Below are 16,923 nucleotides of genomic sequence, written 5' to 3' on the forward strand. Positions count from 1 at the left end.
AAACCTGCAGGATTGTATAGCTGGATTGTATAGATGGGAGTTAGAGGTCAATATTTAAAAAAGAAGGACCTGATCAACCTGTTTAATATCAGACAGGTATTTATGTGAGAAAGTTGAATAATATGTCATAAGATCGCTAAAAGAGGTTAAAGGGGTTAGAAGCAGAGAGTCGGGGGCAAATAACTATGTACTGTAAATCATCTTGTTTTCCTGTTTGTGTTTACTGAAAAACCTCAAAGCTTGAATTTCTTCTCTCTTTATTTTTGTCTCTTCGGCAGGTTGTTGAACTGATTTCCAGTGCCATCGGGGATCTCGTTCAAGGAATCTATTATGAGAATTACAACACTACAGAGGTAAACTATGTATTTTACGACACACAGCTTTGAAAAAATTCTCACTGGAGGAGCAAAACCTGTAATAAACCACAGCCGATATTTGCATTACAGTTCCAAAAAGGCACCATGGTCCTACTGCTTTAAGGAAATTATAGAGCTGTCAAAGATTAAAGTTATATCGCTGAAATCCATTTGCATTTATTGTAACCTCCAGGATGAAAGGATGAAGCTTAAAACCAGGTCAGTTATTCAGACAGCAGTAAGAAACCAACAAAAACACAGAATATTAGGCTTTTTTTTAATGGTTTTTGGCAACAGGTGAACGTATTTAGACCAGTGTAGCTTTTTAAATGCTATAAAAGTGCGGCTGCATTATTTCAGAAGTCCCAGGGGAAAGAAAGTTGCCAGTTTTCGGTGCATTAAGATAATAGTTGGCTCTGAATGTGAGCAGAATGGGACCTGAATGCTTTGCTGTGATTGGCTCTGACAGTAGGCACTACCAGCTGACTAATTATATGAGGAAAACCAGAAAACTTCAAGATGAATAATGAATTAAATGAGACTTTTTATATGAGTATTGACCGGAGAGCCGGCAGGTACCAGTTAACAAGAGTATCCTTTCATTTCTCTCTTTTTCTGCCATGAAGCTTTAAAATGAGGGTTTAAAGTTAAGTAACATCTTAGATAAAATGTTTTTCTATAAGTTTTTATGGGAAACAAACATAAAAGTTATATTAAATGAATACTTTTCTGTAAATGAGGCTTATATTTGACCAAATTGAAGCCTCAACTTCTTTCTGTCCCAAACAGCTGAAGAACTGATGTGGAATAACTGCGTTAAATGTGTGTTTACTCACCAGTGCACAACAAATTACACAGTGAAAATAAAGCCACACAGACGAAGTTTGTTTTGGTTGAGGAGCTGTTGGGTACTTTGTGGGAAGTTTGAAGTCGCACAGTGGAAGCAATGAAAGCTCAAGCCTGCGGTGTCTGCTGCTGTTTGCCTTGCAGGATGGCCTCACCGACGGCGTCGACGTGGCGTCGTGGGAGGAGCAGACGTTCTTGTCCCACGGAGCGTTGCTGGCCAAGAGCTGTCAAGCTGCCATGCAGCTCGCCAAACATGACAAGGAGGCCCAGAGACTGGCGTACATGTACGGCAAACACCTGTCGCTGGGCCACAAGGTAGGTCTGATCCAGGCTTCCCTCAAAATACCAGTACAGTACTTTTACTCGAGATTTTTAAATTAATTATAGTTCAGTTTAAATACTGAAATACCATAAGCACATACTAATGTTGGTTATTCTTACATCAAAAATGACAGATTTTCTCTTCTTTTCCACTGACTTAAGTATTTTCTCCTTTAAATATCCTAAAAAATCTCTAGATCCAAAAAGGTAGATAAAGAGAGCTAAAATAAAAACAAATTTGAGAATATAGGTCACTTTTTTTCTTCTGGAGTAAGTTTAAGATTCTCTAAAATTATATTTTTGCAAACAAAGTCCTAGACAAAAGTTCTCCAGGTTTTCTTAAGGCCTTTGAAACTTATTTCTTTTGACATTTTCAGATTTTTTTTCTCATTTTCCGTCTATTTATTATACACAGACATTATTTGTCCAAATTTCTTTAGTTTCATCAGCATGCTCAGGATTTAGAAGACAGCACACAACAAAATTATGTTGCAACTCGTCATAGACTTAAAAAAAAAAAAAAAAACAGCATTAAAAACCAGAATCTGAAGCAGTAAAACAGATTAAACAAAGTTAAAAAGGAGCTTAATAGTAATAAATATGACTAAAAACATCCATTAAATCCATAAAATATGAAAAAGGCATCACAGTTTGACAAGAAATGGGAAAATAGCTAAAAGCTTGGCAGATCTCAGCAGTGTTTCAGTTGAAAATAACCATCTACAGCAGATGAACACGATCTCACAGCAATGTCCTGAAGAAATATGAATAAATCCAGCAAAGACCTGAAGGAGGTCCTGATCCATCTGGACCTTCAGTTGATCATGTACTGTTCAGGCAATGTGCTTCTTTAGAAATGGTCTCTGTTACGTCCCCTGGGAGGGGTGCAACCTGACAACCACAGATGGAGACAAGACAAGTATAGAGGATTGAAACATTTATTTCCAGGTCTTGGAGGTGGCAGGATTATGGAACCTGTGGGAGAGGATGGGACGTTAGGCTAAAATCAAAGAAAACAATAAAACAAAACGAGGCCTAACTCAGACTCTTCCTGTAAACCAAAACAAAACCAAATAAACTCCTATCTAACTGATCTAATAACCAGCTTGACCAAAACGTTTACAAGGGGTGGCAACAGCCTCTAACCCTAGTGTGTCTATACAATTATTTTTCTACGTGTGGAAATGTAAAGGGCGCCCCAACTTACCTGGTCCTCATGCCTCCCCACATACCTGTTCCACCATGCCATTAACAAACACTGACAAAACAGAAGAGAGCGACGGCCTCCAGGCCCTGCTCTTTTAAAGGGTGATCTCTAGTGCTCATTGGAGCATCTGAATTTGAACCAGCCAATAGATCCCAGGGTAGGCAGTTCTCCACTTCAGCTACTTGGAAACACCTGGAGATAACAGGGATGACAAGTTTTTACAAGCGCAAGTGATGCACGTAACAGTCTCCAAGTAAAGGTGACTGCCAAGAAGCCTTTTTTAAGGAAGAAGGGGGGAAAAAAGACGGAAAAAAAGAGTCAAATCACACTCAATGTTTACTGAAAGTTATTTATTTCAGTAAACGAATGATTTTATTTCTGCTCCTCCTCTTTGGTAACAGTCAGGAGATGCGGTTTCTTTCCTTCCTGTTGCTCTTCTGCAGGTTATCTCCTCATGGTGAAAAAGCATGTTGTGTCAGGAAAATCTCTAACAACTGCAAGGCAAAGTAAGAACAGAATTCATCATTCTCTCAGAGTGATTGCTCCCACTGCTTGGCATATCCCCGCTTTTTTTTTTTTTTTTTTTTTTTTAATAGAAACATTTAAAACCAATTAAATATCCACATTTAGGTTAGTGGCGTGCAGGAAATCATAGATCAATTTCCTAAAGCTTAAATTAAGTCTTTAGTCTCTCACCGCACTGAAATTTTGTCCCTCCGGACTCCTTTTTATTTATTTATTTTGCTGTGATCAAATTAAATCAAAGTAAATGAATAAAGCTGCAGCAGACAGACCACTGATCCACACGCAGCTGCAGTGTGTGACTGAATGGGTAATTAACTCTCTTTTAGTTGGACTTAAATGGCGTTCCTCAAAGTAAAGCTGATTTATGATTAAAGAAAGTAAAAATGGAGGTGGACGGGGGGCATATTTGTTATATTAAACAGTGAAAATGAAATGTATAAAAACATGGAAATAAAATATACAAATATAGTAACACTAGCTATATGCGCAGACTTATTTATATATGTAATTTTTTATCTGAATCTAACTGGTATTAGTGAAGTCATTCGTAATGGCCCCCTCTCAGTGCTGCAGTTTTACGTCCTCCCCTGCCGAGGCTCCCTACGGCTGCCTGTCTGCTCGTCCGAGCAGCTCAGCATGGGAGGAGGCAGAAATCAACTCTTTGAAGGAGACACATCCTCATCAGACCAGTTGTGTCTTTCACCTCGCTGCTCATTAGCAGGATCTCTCTCTGACTGCATGCAGGCAGAACGTGGCCTCAACCATTCCCACCGCTGGGTGTGTTTAATTGGTAACCTGGAGTAGAAACGGGGTATCATTGACTCCCCCGTGTGTTCTCTCTTCCTGCAGCTGAACTCTGACCTGCAGCCGTTTGTGAGGAGTGGGTTGGGAGAGCCAACGTTGTTCAGTTTGAGCGCCGCCCCGGTGGTTTTTCATCGTCAGATCATCGGCAAGGAGAGGTGGCAGCAGCTGCTGCAGCAGGTACCCTTCAGAAAGTCTGTGTTTGTTTTGAAAGCATGTGACGGCTGATTCCTGCCATCCTGCCATGTACACATGAGACTCAGTTAGACAGGGATGCTCAAGTTCGGCCCTGTAGATCTACCATCCTGCAGCTTTTCGATGAGACCCATCTCCAACACACCTGAATAAAAAGAAAAGCTCGTTACCAGACCTCTGCAGAGCTGGATGACATCCAGAAGAAGGATTTCCGCTATCTGAGGGTGTTTTCCTCGGCATTTTAAAACTGCATTTAGTTTTTACTCAGGTTAAGTTTGTGTGATGATCTGAAACATTTAAGTGTGACAAAAGGAAGAGGACAAATACTTTTTCACAGTACTGTATGTTAGTCAGTGTCAGAACATTTGCACATAAAACCTGTGAAGAGAACTCAAGGGATCGGGTCTGAACTGCTGTGTAGCCAGAAGAAAACCACTGATCAGCGAGGCTAACTCAGTGTTTCTCAGGCCCCCCTGCCCTCCATGTTTTATAGGCAACTCTACTTTAATACACCTTGAACTTGATGAGGAAGTTGAATAATCTGACTCAGGTGCTTTGGAGGAGGATCATGTCTAAAGCACGGAGGGCAGGAGGGCCTGAGGACTGGAAATGAGAAACACTGGGCTAACTGAAGAAAAGGGCTTCAATTTATCATGGAGCATAAAGATTGGACTCTGGAGCAATGGGAGAAGGTCGGGTGGTTTGATGAGTCCAGATTTACCCAGATCCACGGTGATGGAAGCATCAGGATAAGAATGTGGTGATGCAGACATCAGGCCTATACTTCCTACTGTACAAGCCTGTGGGGGAAGTCTGTGATCTGGGGTTGCTGCAGTTGGTCAAGTCTAAGTTCAGTAACATGTGACCAAAGAATGAGGTCATCTGACCATAAATATACCGAATAACCAAGTTATTCCATTATCTCTGATGAAACCGGCACATTCACATCAAATTAAAGAAATCTGTTTCTAAAACACTTTTCACACATGAGTAGTAAAACCTTTACATGATAAAATATAACATATAAATATAAAAAGACAATTAAAACTCACACTTTCTCTTCCTCATACACACCCACAACCACTCTGTCTCTTCCCATGATGTATATATAATCCAAGATGACAACGCCAGGATTCATCAGGCTCAGGTTGTGGAACAGTGGTTCAGGGAGCAGAAGACATCATTTTCACACATGGACTGACCGCCACAGAGTCCCGACCTGAACCCCATTAAGAATCTTTTGGATGTGCAGGAGAAGGTCTGGGCAATTAATCGGATTTTAATCTCAGTTACAATCTGGGTTTTCAACGATGATAAAAATAAAAGGGTGTGATTATTTTTCTCTCTGCAGTTTCCTCTCCTGCTGTCTTCAGCTGCTAATCGAGCGTCTCTGGCGTTGCAGCGCTGTGCTGTAAACTCCTCCCACAGCCGCTTTGCTTTCATTCAGACACTGTTGCCAACTTGACGACTTTCTCGCTAAATCTGGAGACTTTTTGTGTTAAAAGCGACAAATCTAGCAACTTTTACTGGAGTTATTAGAGACTTTTCTGGTGTTTTGGCGACTGACTTGAAGGCACATATTGTTCTGCAGTTACTGTAAGGAAGGAGCAGCGGGAGCCTCTCCCGTCCTAAAGCACTCCCAGGCGGCCAGTCTCAGTCGGCTCCGGCTGCAGGTCCATGTAGAATAACTGCAGTAGGTTGTGGAAGTTCACCTAAACATAGTTTATACCGTTGTCAGTGACAACTGGCTGCATTATTTTCCTATACATACTTCGGTGAGTTACACTGTAATGTCCCTCTGTAACAGGGCGTTACCATAGCAACGCGTAATCAGCTGGTTCAGATCAGCCGTCTTTTAACAGGTGAATGAGAGAAACGCGCTGCAGCCTGACAGCGGTTGTTTGGTATAAAACCTACATCCAGGCCAGTTCCTATATAAGCGGTAAAAGTGGATTAAACAACTCAGAACCGTTCATTAGACGTTATAATGCGACAGTTGGTTATAATATGACGTTATGACAGCTTCGCTGTCACACGGACCGTTACAGGAAATCATTCCTGCTCACCTCAATAAGACCGTTTAATGCTTCTTCCTTGTGTCTTAGATAACATCGCAAATGTTACCAATGTTATTTATCTCCTCTCAACTGTGGAGAACACCAAGACGCGCAGCGTTGTTTAAAAATACTGGATAATCGAGTTAAATAATCGAGATCTCAATTTCAGTCAAAATAATCGTGATTATGATATTTGTCATAATCGAGCAGCCCTACACTGGATAGAAAATAATAATAAAGGTCTGGCAATCCAACAAAATATTCATGCTTGTGAGTTTTATTTCTTTTTTTGTGTGTGTTCAGGTCAGGCAAGGGTCAAGCAGAGGCTTTAAACCTAAAAATTAAATCGTTTAGCCTGTTAAAACAGAGTGAAGTAGTCACTGAGCAGGCGGAGAACACAAACGTAAAGTTTAATAGAGAGAAATATTCCTCCAAAAATCAACTCTTTATCTGTGCAGTGAAGAAACCAACGGGCTGAATGTTGGAGGATTCAGCACAAGGTTCACCATCACAGACAAAAAACAAAGAAAAAATGATCACAGAAGGATAAAAATGCACCTGTCGGGTTGTGGAACAACATTTTTATAAACAAAAATCAGCTTTTTATTTGGTACAATAGAAGGAAAACAGGAACCATGTTCTCAAGACTTCAGAACAAAGATGACCATCCTTATCCTTATCTGTTGCTACAGTAGCCCACAGGGGACAAACACCAGCTGCTTTTTACTGTTGCCGTGCCAGATTTTCACTCATTTGTAATTTGTGCCGCTTTATTGTTATTTTGTGAATTTTCTTAGCGCTCAGATTGTTTATTCTTTTAATTTAAAGTTTTGGTTTTCTCAAATGACAGATATTTTAAAAACAACTTGATTTCCATTTTTCTGCATGTTTCTTTTTTTTCATTTTGTCCGACTTTGTGTTTGAGGAAAATGATATTTTTGTGACAAAAGCAGAAGGTTCTAAAATGAAGAAATTGATTCTGTCTTTGTTTTTGTTTATTACAAATCCTTATTGTATTTGGGAACCGGATCACTGTAGACGGTTTTATCTGTCTGTGTTCTGGATGTTGTTAGCAGATAGAATGACGAATTCTACTGTGTGCCCCTGAAGAAAATCATTGTGGACCATGATGTTAACATAATACCAAAAACCAGGATAACTGACTGCGTTTTCTGTTCTGTTTTCAAGGTAAAAACTATGAGGAATCAACTGGATTACTCGAAGGTAAACTCTAATATTCTCAACTGAATTTGCCCTTTGATGGTGATATTAATTCACAGATCCTCCAGCAGGTTCTGCTGCTTTTCTTCCACCACTTTTTCTTTGCTGTTTTTCCTTTTTTTTTTTTTCACCTCTTCGCAGCCTGGCAGTGCATCTGTCAGCGTCACCACAGAGAATCAGGATGTGTTTTCACTGGAACCCATATCAAAGTTGTGAAATGAGCTTCCCAAAGTCAATGTGTGAGGCAAGAAGGGGACTGATCAGGGTGCAAAAAGACACTGGAGTTACAGAGGAGGGGTCTGGCAGCGTCGGGGTGGGGGGGTTATCTGGTCCCGTCTGAAACCAGAGCTGGAAGGATCGGTTACCGAGGCCTATTTGTGGAGGAGACACCGAGACTCTGAGACAGTGGCATTGTGAGAGAATCTCCTTCAACCGAAAAGGCAGACAAGTTTCTGAGGGGAAGGAGAGGTGAGGGGACACGAGGAGGAAAGCTGAGGGCAGGACAGGGAGGGAAAGTAAAAATTTTGGGAGGCAAAGAGAGCAGAAAACTTTTGTTTTGACGCTTCATAATGAATTGATTAAACATCTTCTATTGTCGAAATCTCCAGAATTTTTCTGCGTGAAGCAAAAAACTTTACTGGTTGAACCACATAAAGCAAAACTGTGACTAATAATATCGAGACTTTATTGTAGTCAGTGCCTCCTGTTTTGTGTTATATGATGATTTAGGGAGTCACATTAAATGTCATCAGTATACTTTCATCACTTTAAGCTCTTTTATAACAGAAACCGCACAACAGCTGTAGGGATGTGTGCAAGCTCAGTACTGAGAACGTCCCAGTCCTGACCCTTTGCTTCATGTACCTGTTTGTATGTCTGCTTTCCTGTCTCTCTTCACTGCCTAAAGACTGGGTCTCCGTTCAACACACTGTTGATTTATCTGCCTTTTCAGGAATATACAGTTGCGTGTGTGTGAAAGTCTTGATCCATCAGTTTTTATATATTTTGTTTCCGAAGCGCCAGCCTTTCTCGTAATCTTATTCAGCTGTCTGGAGCGATCGTTCTCTAGGTTTTCAGTCCACACCTTGTACCTAGCCGTTTTCACAGGATCATCTTGTTTCTGTTTGTTGAGCCACTTAACGCAGACTTTAAGAGTCATTTCAGCATAAAATGACATTTACCTCAATAGATGAACCAGTGTTATCTGGACACATAGCAGACAACTTGGCATAAAACTTATATAAATAGGTTCTAGCTTGCAGCCTGACAAAAAGACATGTTATTTGTTCCCATTTCTTTAGATGCATCCATGAAAGAATCCAAAGGTAACACAGTTTGACAGACTGGAAAAAGTATTTCAGCAGCAACAATGTGATTTACAAAGACTATATTACTATCTGAAAACATGACATATGGCAGTATAGTGTGGAGTATGTTCTGATAACATTTAGAGGAAACCGGACAAATGGAAGTGAATAAATATCAGGACTACAGCAGATGGAACAGGATGAGAAACAAAGGAAATCCTGACACAGGACCTGAGAGGTTCATCTGGACCTCCCGGTTGATCAGTCCATGGTTGATTCAAACCAGGAGGACAAGCTATGATATGTCAAATGACACGAGAACTGGACTGAAAATCAGCAGCAACATGTCTGATGGGAGGATGAATCCTCTCCGGAGCCCAGACTTCAACAGCGTGGCATCATCTGGACACAGAACGGAAACAGGTTAGGTAACATCCAAAGAAAAGTTCAGGAAAGTCCTTCAAGAAGCCTGATGAGCTTTTCCTAATGACTACTTAAAGGTCCCATATTAAGTTCATTTCTAAAGGTTTTCTAACAGTCATATGTGTCCCATAGCCTGAGTATGAGGCCCAAAACGGAGAAAATTCTGTCACCTCTCATTGTTTGCTCCACTTTTCAGGCGAATGTGAGTTTAATTAATTAAGGACGAATACTGAATCTGACCTGTACATTTGTATTTATAACATTGTTTGACGAGCGACTTTCCTTTATAGAACATTGTTTTTTATATAATTACCAGTTCCATCATTATTCTACTAGTTAGACGACAAAATTACATCTACCATTGTATAAAACATTTCTGATCACATGGTGAACAGATGAAACTATCTAACAGACATTTACATCTTTTGGACTCATCTATAACATTATTTATTTATAAAACTGAGAACTCCTGCTGACTAAAGTCAAATAAACAGGAATCTGTATGCGCCTGATAAACATAGTGTTATGCAAATGAACTTTTCTGCAGTAATTTAGTTTTGTTGGAGCGGTGCTGGTATGAGTCTGTGGTGCCTGTACCATGTCCCCGGTCATGTGTCTTATATCATACAGCATTTAAAATGTTATTTTTAAATGTGTTCCCTTATTTGTTATTATTTATCCTTACTTTGAAGTGCTTAATATGTAGAATAAATAAATAAAACAATGTTGTTGGACATCCATATGAAATTGTAATAAAACAAGAATAATATGAGACCTTTAAAGAAATGATAGAAAGATTGCAGAATAAAACTTCTCAGATCTGCAAAATCTGTTTTTACCTTTTACTTTATATCTGTTCAGAATTTCCCTCTGGATTAAATAAAATTATTTTGCATGTTTGCACATAGTTTTAATAAATCTGTGGGTTTTTTTTAAAAGCACGACATTAGATTTACATTTTCTGTCTGTCCTCATTCATTTTAGAGCAGAAAAGTTCAGATACAAACTCCTCGTTGTTTTTACAAAGTTACGTTTGTTCAAACTGCTTTTCTCATCCCACGTAGACTGTTGTCTTCCAGGAACAACCTGCCTGCTTCAGATTTGACAGCTAAACTTCAGTCGACATCTTTTTCACCATTTCTTCCAGCCATTCAACAGCAATCAGAGCCTGCCAGTTGAAAACAATCATTTGATGGATGATTGCCCATTTATTTTAAATTGTAGCGTTTGAGTGTTTTTTTCTCGCGCTGCTGTTGCTCGGTTTTGGTCTTTCTGCACAGACTTTTGATCCTTTTGATATTTTCCACCAAAATATAAGAAGAAAGAGTGTGTAGCGGGGGAAAAAAAGTCTTGCAATTTTCCTTTAACTGAAATAATTGTCTACAGAAGCTCATCTTTTTGTATTGTTGTGTGTTCGTATTACTGCTACCAAACAAAACGAGCTGAAACCAAAACCTTTTACTGAAAAGTACTGCAGGTAGCCTGTTTTCAGTTTGTCTTCCTCACATAAATATTGATGAGTGCATATGTGAAGTGCTCTCTGCTGTTTTCACTGTTAAAATAAGACCAAACCCACTGATGCTGCTTTTTGGGGTCATTCCTGACGGATTGGGTTGACCTATCGGAGGTCGCGTAGTTGTTGCATTTTGGACTCTACTAGCACGTCGTTTAATTCTTCAAAAATGGAAGGAAGCTGACCCACCCACAGCATCACATCGGATTTAAGATGTCTTACTTCATCTAAAACTGGACAAGATCAGATGTGTGATGAGAGGTTCTGAGAAGAAGTTTTATGAAACTTGGAAAGGCTTTTTGACTTTATTTAATCGAACATCAACACAGATTCAGGAATAGGGTTTTTTTTGGGGGGGTCTTTTTTGGCTATCTGGTTGTGATGTATGTTTATTGATCTATGCATTGCCTTTTTATTATACCTTTAAGTGACAGTACATACTGGGATGTTTGTTGTTTGTAGGGTGGGTTTTATATTTTTTCATTGATTTGTATTTTTGTTTTTTCTATACTGAAAAATTCATAAATATATCAAACACGATAAATATTGATGAGTTCCGAATGCATCAATTTGTTTTTAAGGCTGCTAAAACAGACTAATTAACTTGCAAAATGTAAAGAAAGTAACGTGGAACTTGACTAGGTGTCGCAAACAGATGTTGGAGATCAGTGAGCATGAAGTTGAGGAGAAAAAGACAAGGTTAGGAGACCAGTTGAGGTGAAATGCGTGAGAATAAATAATTTTTTTTACTTCAAAGAAGGCCTTCAGGGCTTTCCACCTCCAGAATTTATGAGGCATATTGCCCCTCAGCAAAAAGATGTTGCAGCACAGCAGCAGGAACGCTCTTAAACTCACCGAGTCTGTAAACTTAAAGCTGCTGTTTGGGCTGATTTGACTTGATGTCTTCCTCATTGTCATGTTTGAAATGATGATGTTGCGTGTCTTGTATGAACTCCATGACTAGATGGAATATTTTTTTATAACACAAAGGGCAGCCTGCACGAAAAGTCCCTGCAAGCAGAACTTATTTCGGTGCTCAGTTCGTTACCTGGATGGTAGAAAGAAGCAGCAGCTCACCCGTCCTGTGATCCGGTGCCATCATTAGTCAGCTGAGAAGACAGTAGATCTGCCGGTTTTACCTGCAAATGCCAGATTTTTTTTTGTAAAAACTCAGTGATGAGCCTTTCATTTTCACCTGGTAGTTAAATGTGGAAGCTGCCTTCAGGGCAGCATCTAAATGCACAGACATGTCACCCAGGGGTTTTTTCTTTTTTTTTTCTTTTTTTTTTTTTTTGCTCTCTTTTTGTGTGTGTGTGTGTGTGTGTGTGTGTATACTTAAAATAAAAGCCTCACTTCTTCCAGTTTTCAGGCTGAACTTTAAGAGTAAGCTAAGTTACTCCGGCTCCTAACAGTTTATTATGTTGACAGCTGGATGGTGGCAGCACTGACACAAACATGACAAACTAATGTGTGTTTTCATCCCTCCACAGCTTTTGGCAGCCGTTAAGTCGGAGAAAGGCGTGAGCTCAGCGGTGGACTTGTGCTGTTACCATAGCAACAAGGCACTGGAGGCCATCCAGACTTTCCCCTCCTCTGAGGCTCGATCCGCCTTGGAGAACATCGCCTCTGCCGTCACAAAATTTTGACCTGGACGCGTTGAGACATGCCCTCCACCGTGCAGACTTCAGGAGGAGGACTGGAGACACTTGACATTTGAATGGACTTATTTTGATCCAGATGCAGAAGCTGTGGATGACAGACTGCAGCAGAAATGCAATACCTGAAGATGGTTGTCATGAAATAAAAACGCATTTCTTTTCCCTCTCCTGCACGAAGAAAACATCACGCCAGGCTGCATTTTCAAACCCGACAGCTCATTGTTACCTTGCTTATCAGCAACGCCACATACCAAGCAGAACATAATTTAAGATGTTTTGAAGGATTATTATTGTCATCTGGAAAATGTGCCATGAACAGCGAACGAAGCACCAAGCAGCACTTATTCTGAGGAAATACTCCTTCTTCTGAAGGATCAGCTCGCCCTGCCTGTTAATGCGGAGATCATCCTGGAAATCGTAGCCGCTGGATGCTGTGGCTGTTTGCCAAATGGAAGCGCTGCACCAAACTAGTTGTAAAAATGTCTCAAAGTCATGCTCTGCCAGGTGTGTGTTGCTGCTGATAAGCTCGGCTGCAAAAACTTGAGTTCAGAAAAGAGTTTGGTGTGATTCTCTCGCTGCAGCAGTGGGATGGACGGACATAAATCAGGAGTAATGTCATTGACGTTACCTTATTATGTCAGTCCCCGTGCCTGTGTGTGTGATCCAAGTCAACCCAGGGGCGGGGAAAGGTCACCCAGCCTCTCCCCTTGGCCCAGCACATTGAAGCTCCGCCAAGCAGTAATTATTAATGAAGAGACCTGAGCAAATGGACAGGAAATGCAGAGGTATTGATTGGGCCGGCTGCCCTGCTCTAAGCCGTACAGGCTGGCGCCAGCCTGGTGGCCTGTGGTTTCCCAGGCTGCTGTCTGCAGAGGAAGGGGGGGGGCGTGCAGCCAAGGTGTGAAACCAGGCCACCGCTGGCAGCTGTCTGTCACATCCACGCCACACCTAAAGGACAGAGCGCTGGAGACAGGACGGGAGTGGGAAACAAGGCCCCGGGTGCACAGACACATTACTCTGTTTACGTGTTTACAGAAAAGAAAAGATTTCGATGCAGAATTTTGGAAACAGCTTGAAAACTTTTAAATTAAAACATGTTTAAATCCTGAAACATAATTTTTGCATTTACAGAACTGCAGACATCTCGATCCACTGCTTTATCCTTCATTTTCCAGGTGATTCTGTCCTTTTTATAAACGTCAGGAACATAAATAGAAATACAGAAAACAAGGCTAAAACAGCATAAATGTTTAACTTGAAGTAGTTCTCAGGAAATAATTCTCTGTCTTTCCCAACCTGTTGGATGTTTCTGCTGCTTTTCTTTTGTCCAGATGATCCCCTAATGCTTAAAAAAAATGGGAGTCCACACTCTGGGGAGGATTAGTCGCTCCATCAGGCCTCTTGCCACTGATTTTTAGTCCAGTTCTTGTCTTTTCTCTGTTTTCCTTCCTTCAGAATGGCTTATTGACAGAGATCAGCACCAGCTGGACCATCTGAGGGTCCGGATGTACCTCTGGGTCAGGGGGTTTGAACACATTTCTCCAGGACATATTTACAGATACTGCTATGGGTTGTTTGTATGTTTTATCCTGGCAGCCTGGAGAAATACTTCTATAAAATATTACAAGAAAGTTTGGCTCCTTTGAAGCAAAATCTAAGAAAAGGAGGCTTTTACCGATTATTAAATATGATGTTTTACAGTCGATCTATGTTTCAGAGAAGATGAAGCTGAAGGATGTTCACTGTGCTGCATCACGTCTCCTTTTAACAACTGGAAACATTTAGAAACCAAAGAGATGAACTGCGAGTAAAATATCTGCCTTGTTTGCGATAAGATTTCAGCTGCTCAGCAGTTCGGATCCCTTTTTGTCATATTTCCCATCTGATAATGTCCCGAATGTTTTCAGTAGGTGACAGATTTGGATTGCAGTGGGGAAAGTTTAGCATCCTGATGCACCTCTACAGAATGCTGGCTTTTGTGTCGTGTATTCATAACAGGTTTCCTCTCTAATTTAGATTGCAGTTTTTTTTAGATTGCAACTTTTCTTAAATTCTGATTGATTCGTTTACTGCAGTAGTGAATTGTCTTGACGTTAAAGGATTTTCTAATCCATGCAGTGGAGTGCAGCTTTCAGTTTTCTCTCTTGCAGAAGGATTTTTTTTTTTTTTATGTACCTATCAACTTATTTGCGCACAGTTTTTTTTCCATGATGCTGAACTCATCCCCACCTGTACTTCTGAGAAAATCCGCCTCTTTTCTCTGCTCTTTTTTATACCCAGACTCGTTAATTTCCTGCCACCAATGAGCATAATTACCTCTGAAATATTCCATAAGCTTTACAGAAACATCTCAAGTTGTCCCAAGTTTATATAAACATGTTGGTGGGATCTGATTTTAATTAGTTTTTTTTCCCCCAAAACAGAATAAGAAATATCTCATCTTTAAACAGACTTAGCTTGTCTGGAAACAGCAGAGCGCAGCAGCACATGTTGGCGCCACATCATCTTGTGAAATTTCAGCAGCTTATGTTCAACATGAGAGATCTGTCCAGAAAAGGTTTGCAGTCTATCTTGTGCTTGAATTTTCCCAAATGATTTATGTGATAAACTTCTCTTTTCGATCTTTTCAGCAGCCATTCCCTGGAAGCACACCTCCAAAACTACTCGATCCACCTGGATAATGGAGCGTGATGGATTTGGTGAGCCTCTGGTTTTTCCTTTTGCTTCAGCATCGGGTCAAAGTTTCCACCTTTTTTTTTTTGTGATGAATTGCACATTAACATCCAAGTGACAGCCCAGCTCAACATTTGGTACAGAAGGTTCTCAGATGAGCTATCCCAGTCGCTCAGAAAAGAGCGGAGATGTTTCAGCTGTTGGATGGGTTTCCATGTTAATTGGATGAAATATAGCAACTGCTGTTCTCCATGGCAACGTTATCCTGTCAAAATTATTGACTAAAAATGTTCAGGATGATTAAATTGTAGCATCGAAATAATTTAATGCCATTTGATACATTTAGACTTTCAGATACTGTGAAAATATTACACTTTGACCCAACTTTAAAAAAAAATAAATAAATAAATAAATTTGTTGCTGCTAAATTGATTATTTTTTTTATATATAATCTTATGTTCTGTGTAAATCCAACTAAATGTGCTCACTTTGTACAAACCTAAAAGTATTCATGTGTTCTTTGTACTTAGTTAATTAAAAATACAGGTTTTGGTGTGTTGGTGTTTGTCATTTCATTACATGCTATTTTATTTTGGTCGTTCATGTTAACTTCAATAAGTAAAAGTTTCTACACTGTAAAAGAAAATAGTTAAACTAACTCAAATTAATTAAGTTTATACATATTTGTTTTTTAATTTCACACTGAAATCATTAAGTTTCTTTAAATAAAGAATCTGAATCACTGACTCAATTTTCCAAATAAAATACCTGATTTATCAAAAGATAATTAATATTCTCATTGTACTTGATGATAAAGTGTAAAATAAAGTATTTTAGCTTCTGGATACTTTGACCTCTCCGATGGGAATTCTGTTTATTGAGGTGGTGGGGAAAGTCTCTGCAAACACATGGTGCCAGATTATTTTATCTTTATTTTCAAAGGATTTCTGAGCTCAGAAAAAGCATGGAACGGCGTTCAGCAGAGGGTCGCAGTTCGGCTCCCAGGGACCGACGAGCCGTAGCTTCTCATTGGACGGCTGCCTGACGACCAGCATGGTGCGAACAGGACAGAAAATATCAACAACTTTTTCTGAAACACAGGCAGTAAAAACATGACCTGAAGTTTTAGGGTAACAATCTTCTTTTTTTTTCTTCTTCTTCCTCCTGTTATTTTCCCTCTACTTTTTCTTCAGCTTCTTCTTTTTTTTTTTCCTCTTCCTCTTTTTCCTCTTCTTCTTTCTTTTCCATTTTCTCTTCTTCTACTTTTTCCTCTTCTTCTTTCTTTTCCATTTTCTCTTCTTCTACTTTTTCCTCTTCTTCTTTCTTTTCCATTTTCTCTTCTACTTTTTCCTCTTCTTCTTGTTCTTTTAATTTTACTTCTTATTAATCCTCTTCTCTTCTTCTGCCTGTTCCTCTTCTTTTTCTTCTTTAGTCCTCTCTTCTTCTTCCTATTCTGCTTCTCCTTTGCTTTTCCCTTCTTCTTCCTCTTCTTCTTCTCTTCTTCTTCCCCTTCCTTTTCCTTTTCCTCTTCTTCTACTTCTTCTTCCTCTTTCCTTCTCTTGTTCTTGTTCTTCTTGTGTTTTTTACTTCTTCTTAATCATTTCTCTTTTCTTCTTCCTCTTCCCGTCCCTCTTCTTCCACTTCCTCCTCTTCTTTCATTTTTTCTTTTTAATTCTCTTCTCTTCTTCTTCTTTCTCTCCGCCTTCCTCTTCTTTTTCTTCTTCTTCCTTTCCCTCTTCTTCTACTACTTCTTCTTCTTCTTCCTTTTCTTGCTCTTCCTAATTCTCTTCTTCCTCTTTCTCTTCCTTTTCCTCTTCCTC

At 39.8% G+C, this 16,923-nt stretch overlaps 1 protein-coding gene across 1 annotated transcript in view; it reads left to right on the plus strand.

Moving 5' to 3' along the window:
• pdss2 (prenyl (decaprenyl) diphosphate synthase, subunit 2) overlaps positions 1 to 15,612 on the plus strand; it is a 40,382-nt gene extending 24,770 nt beyond the window's left edge. Inside the window, exons 4-8 of the mRNA XM_079262121.1 lie at positions 279 to 353; positions 1,347 to 1,517; positions 4,105 to 4,236; positions 7,497 to 7,532; positions 12,263 to 15,612. Coding sequence (XP_079118247.1) covers positions 279 to 353; positions 1,347 to 1,517; positions 4,105 to 4,236; positions 7,497 to 7,532; positions 12,263 to 12,418 — 570 coding nt within the window. The 3' untranslated portion in view covers positions 12,419 to 15,612. The remainder of the gene's footprint in view (positions 1 to 278; positions 354 to 1,346; positions 1,518 to 4,104; positions 4,237 to 7,496; positions 7,533 to 12,262) is intronic.
• Positions 15,613 to 16,923: the final 1,311 nt, after the last annotated feature.

The sequence above is a fragment of the Telmatherina bonti genome (assembly GCF_933228915.1).
Source record: "Telmatherina bonti genome assembly, chromosome: 22".
Lineage (NCBI taxonomy): Eukaryota > Metazoa > Chordata > Actinopteri > Atheriniformes > Telmatherinidae > Telmatherina > Telmatherina bonti.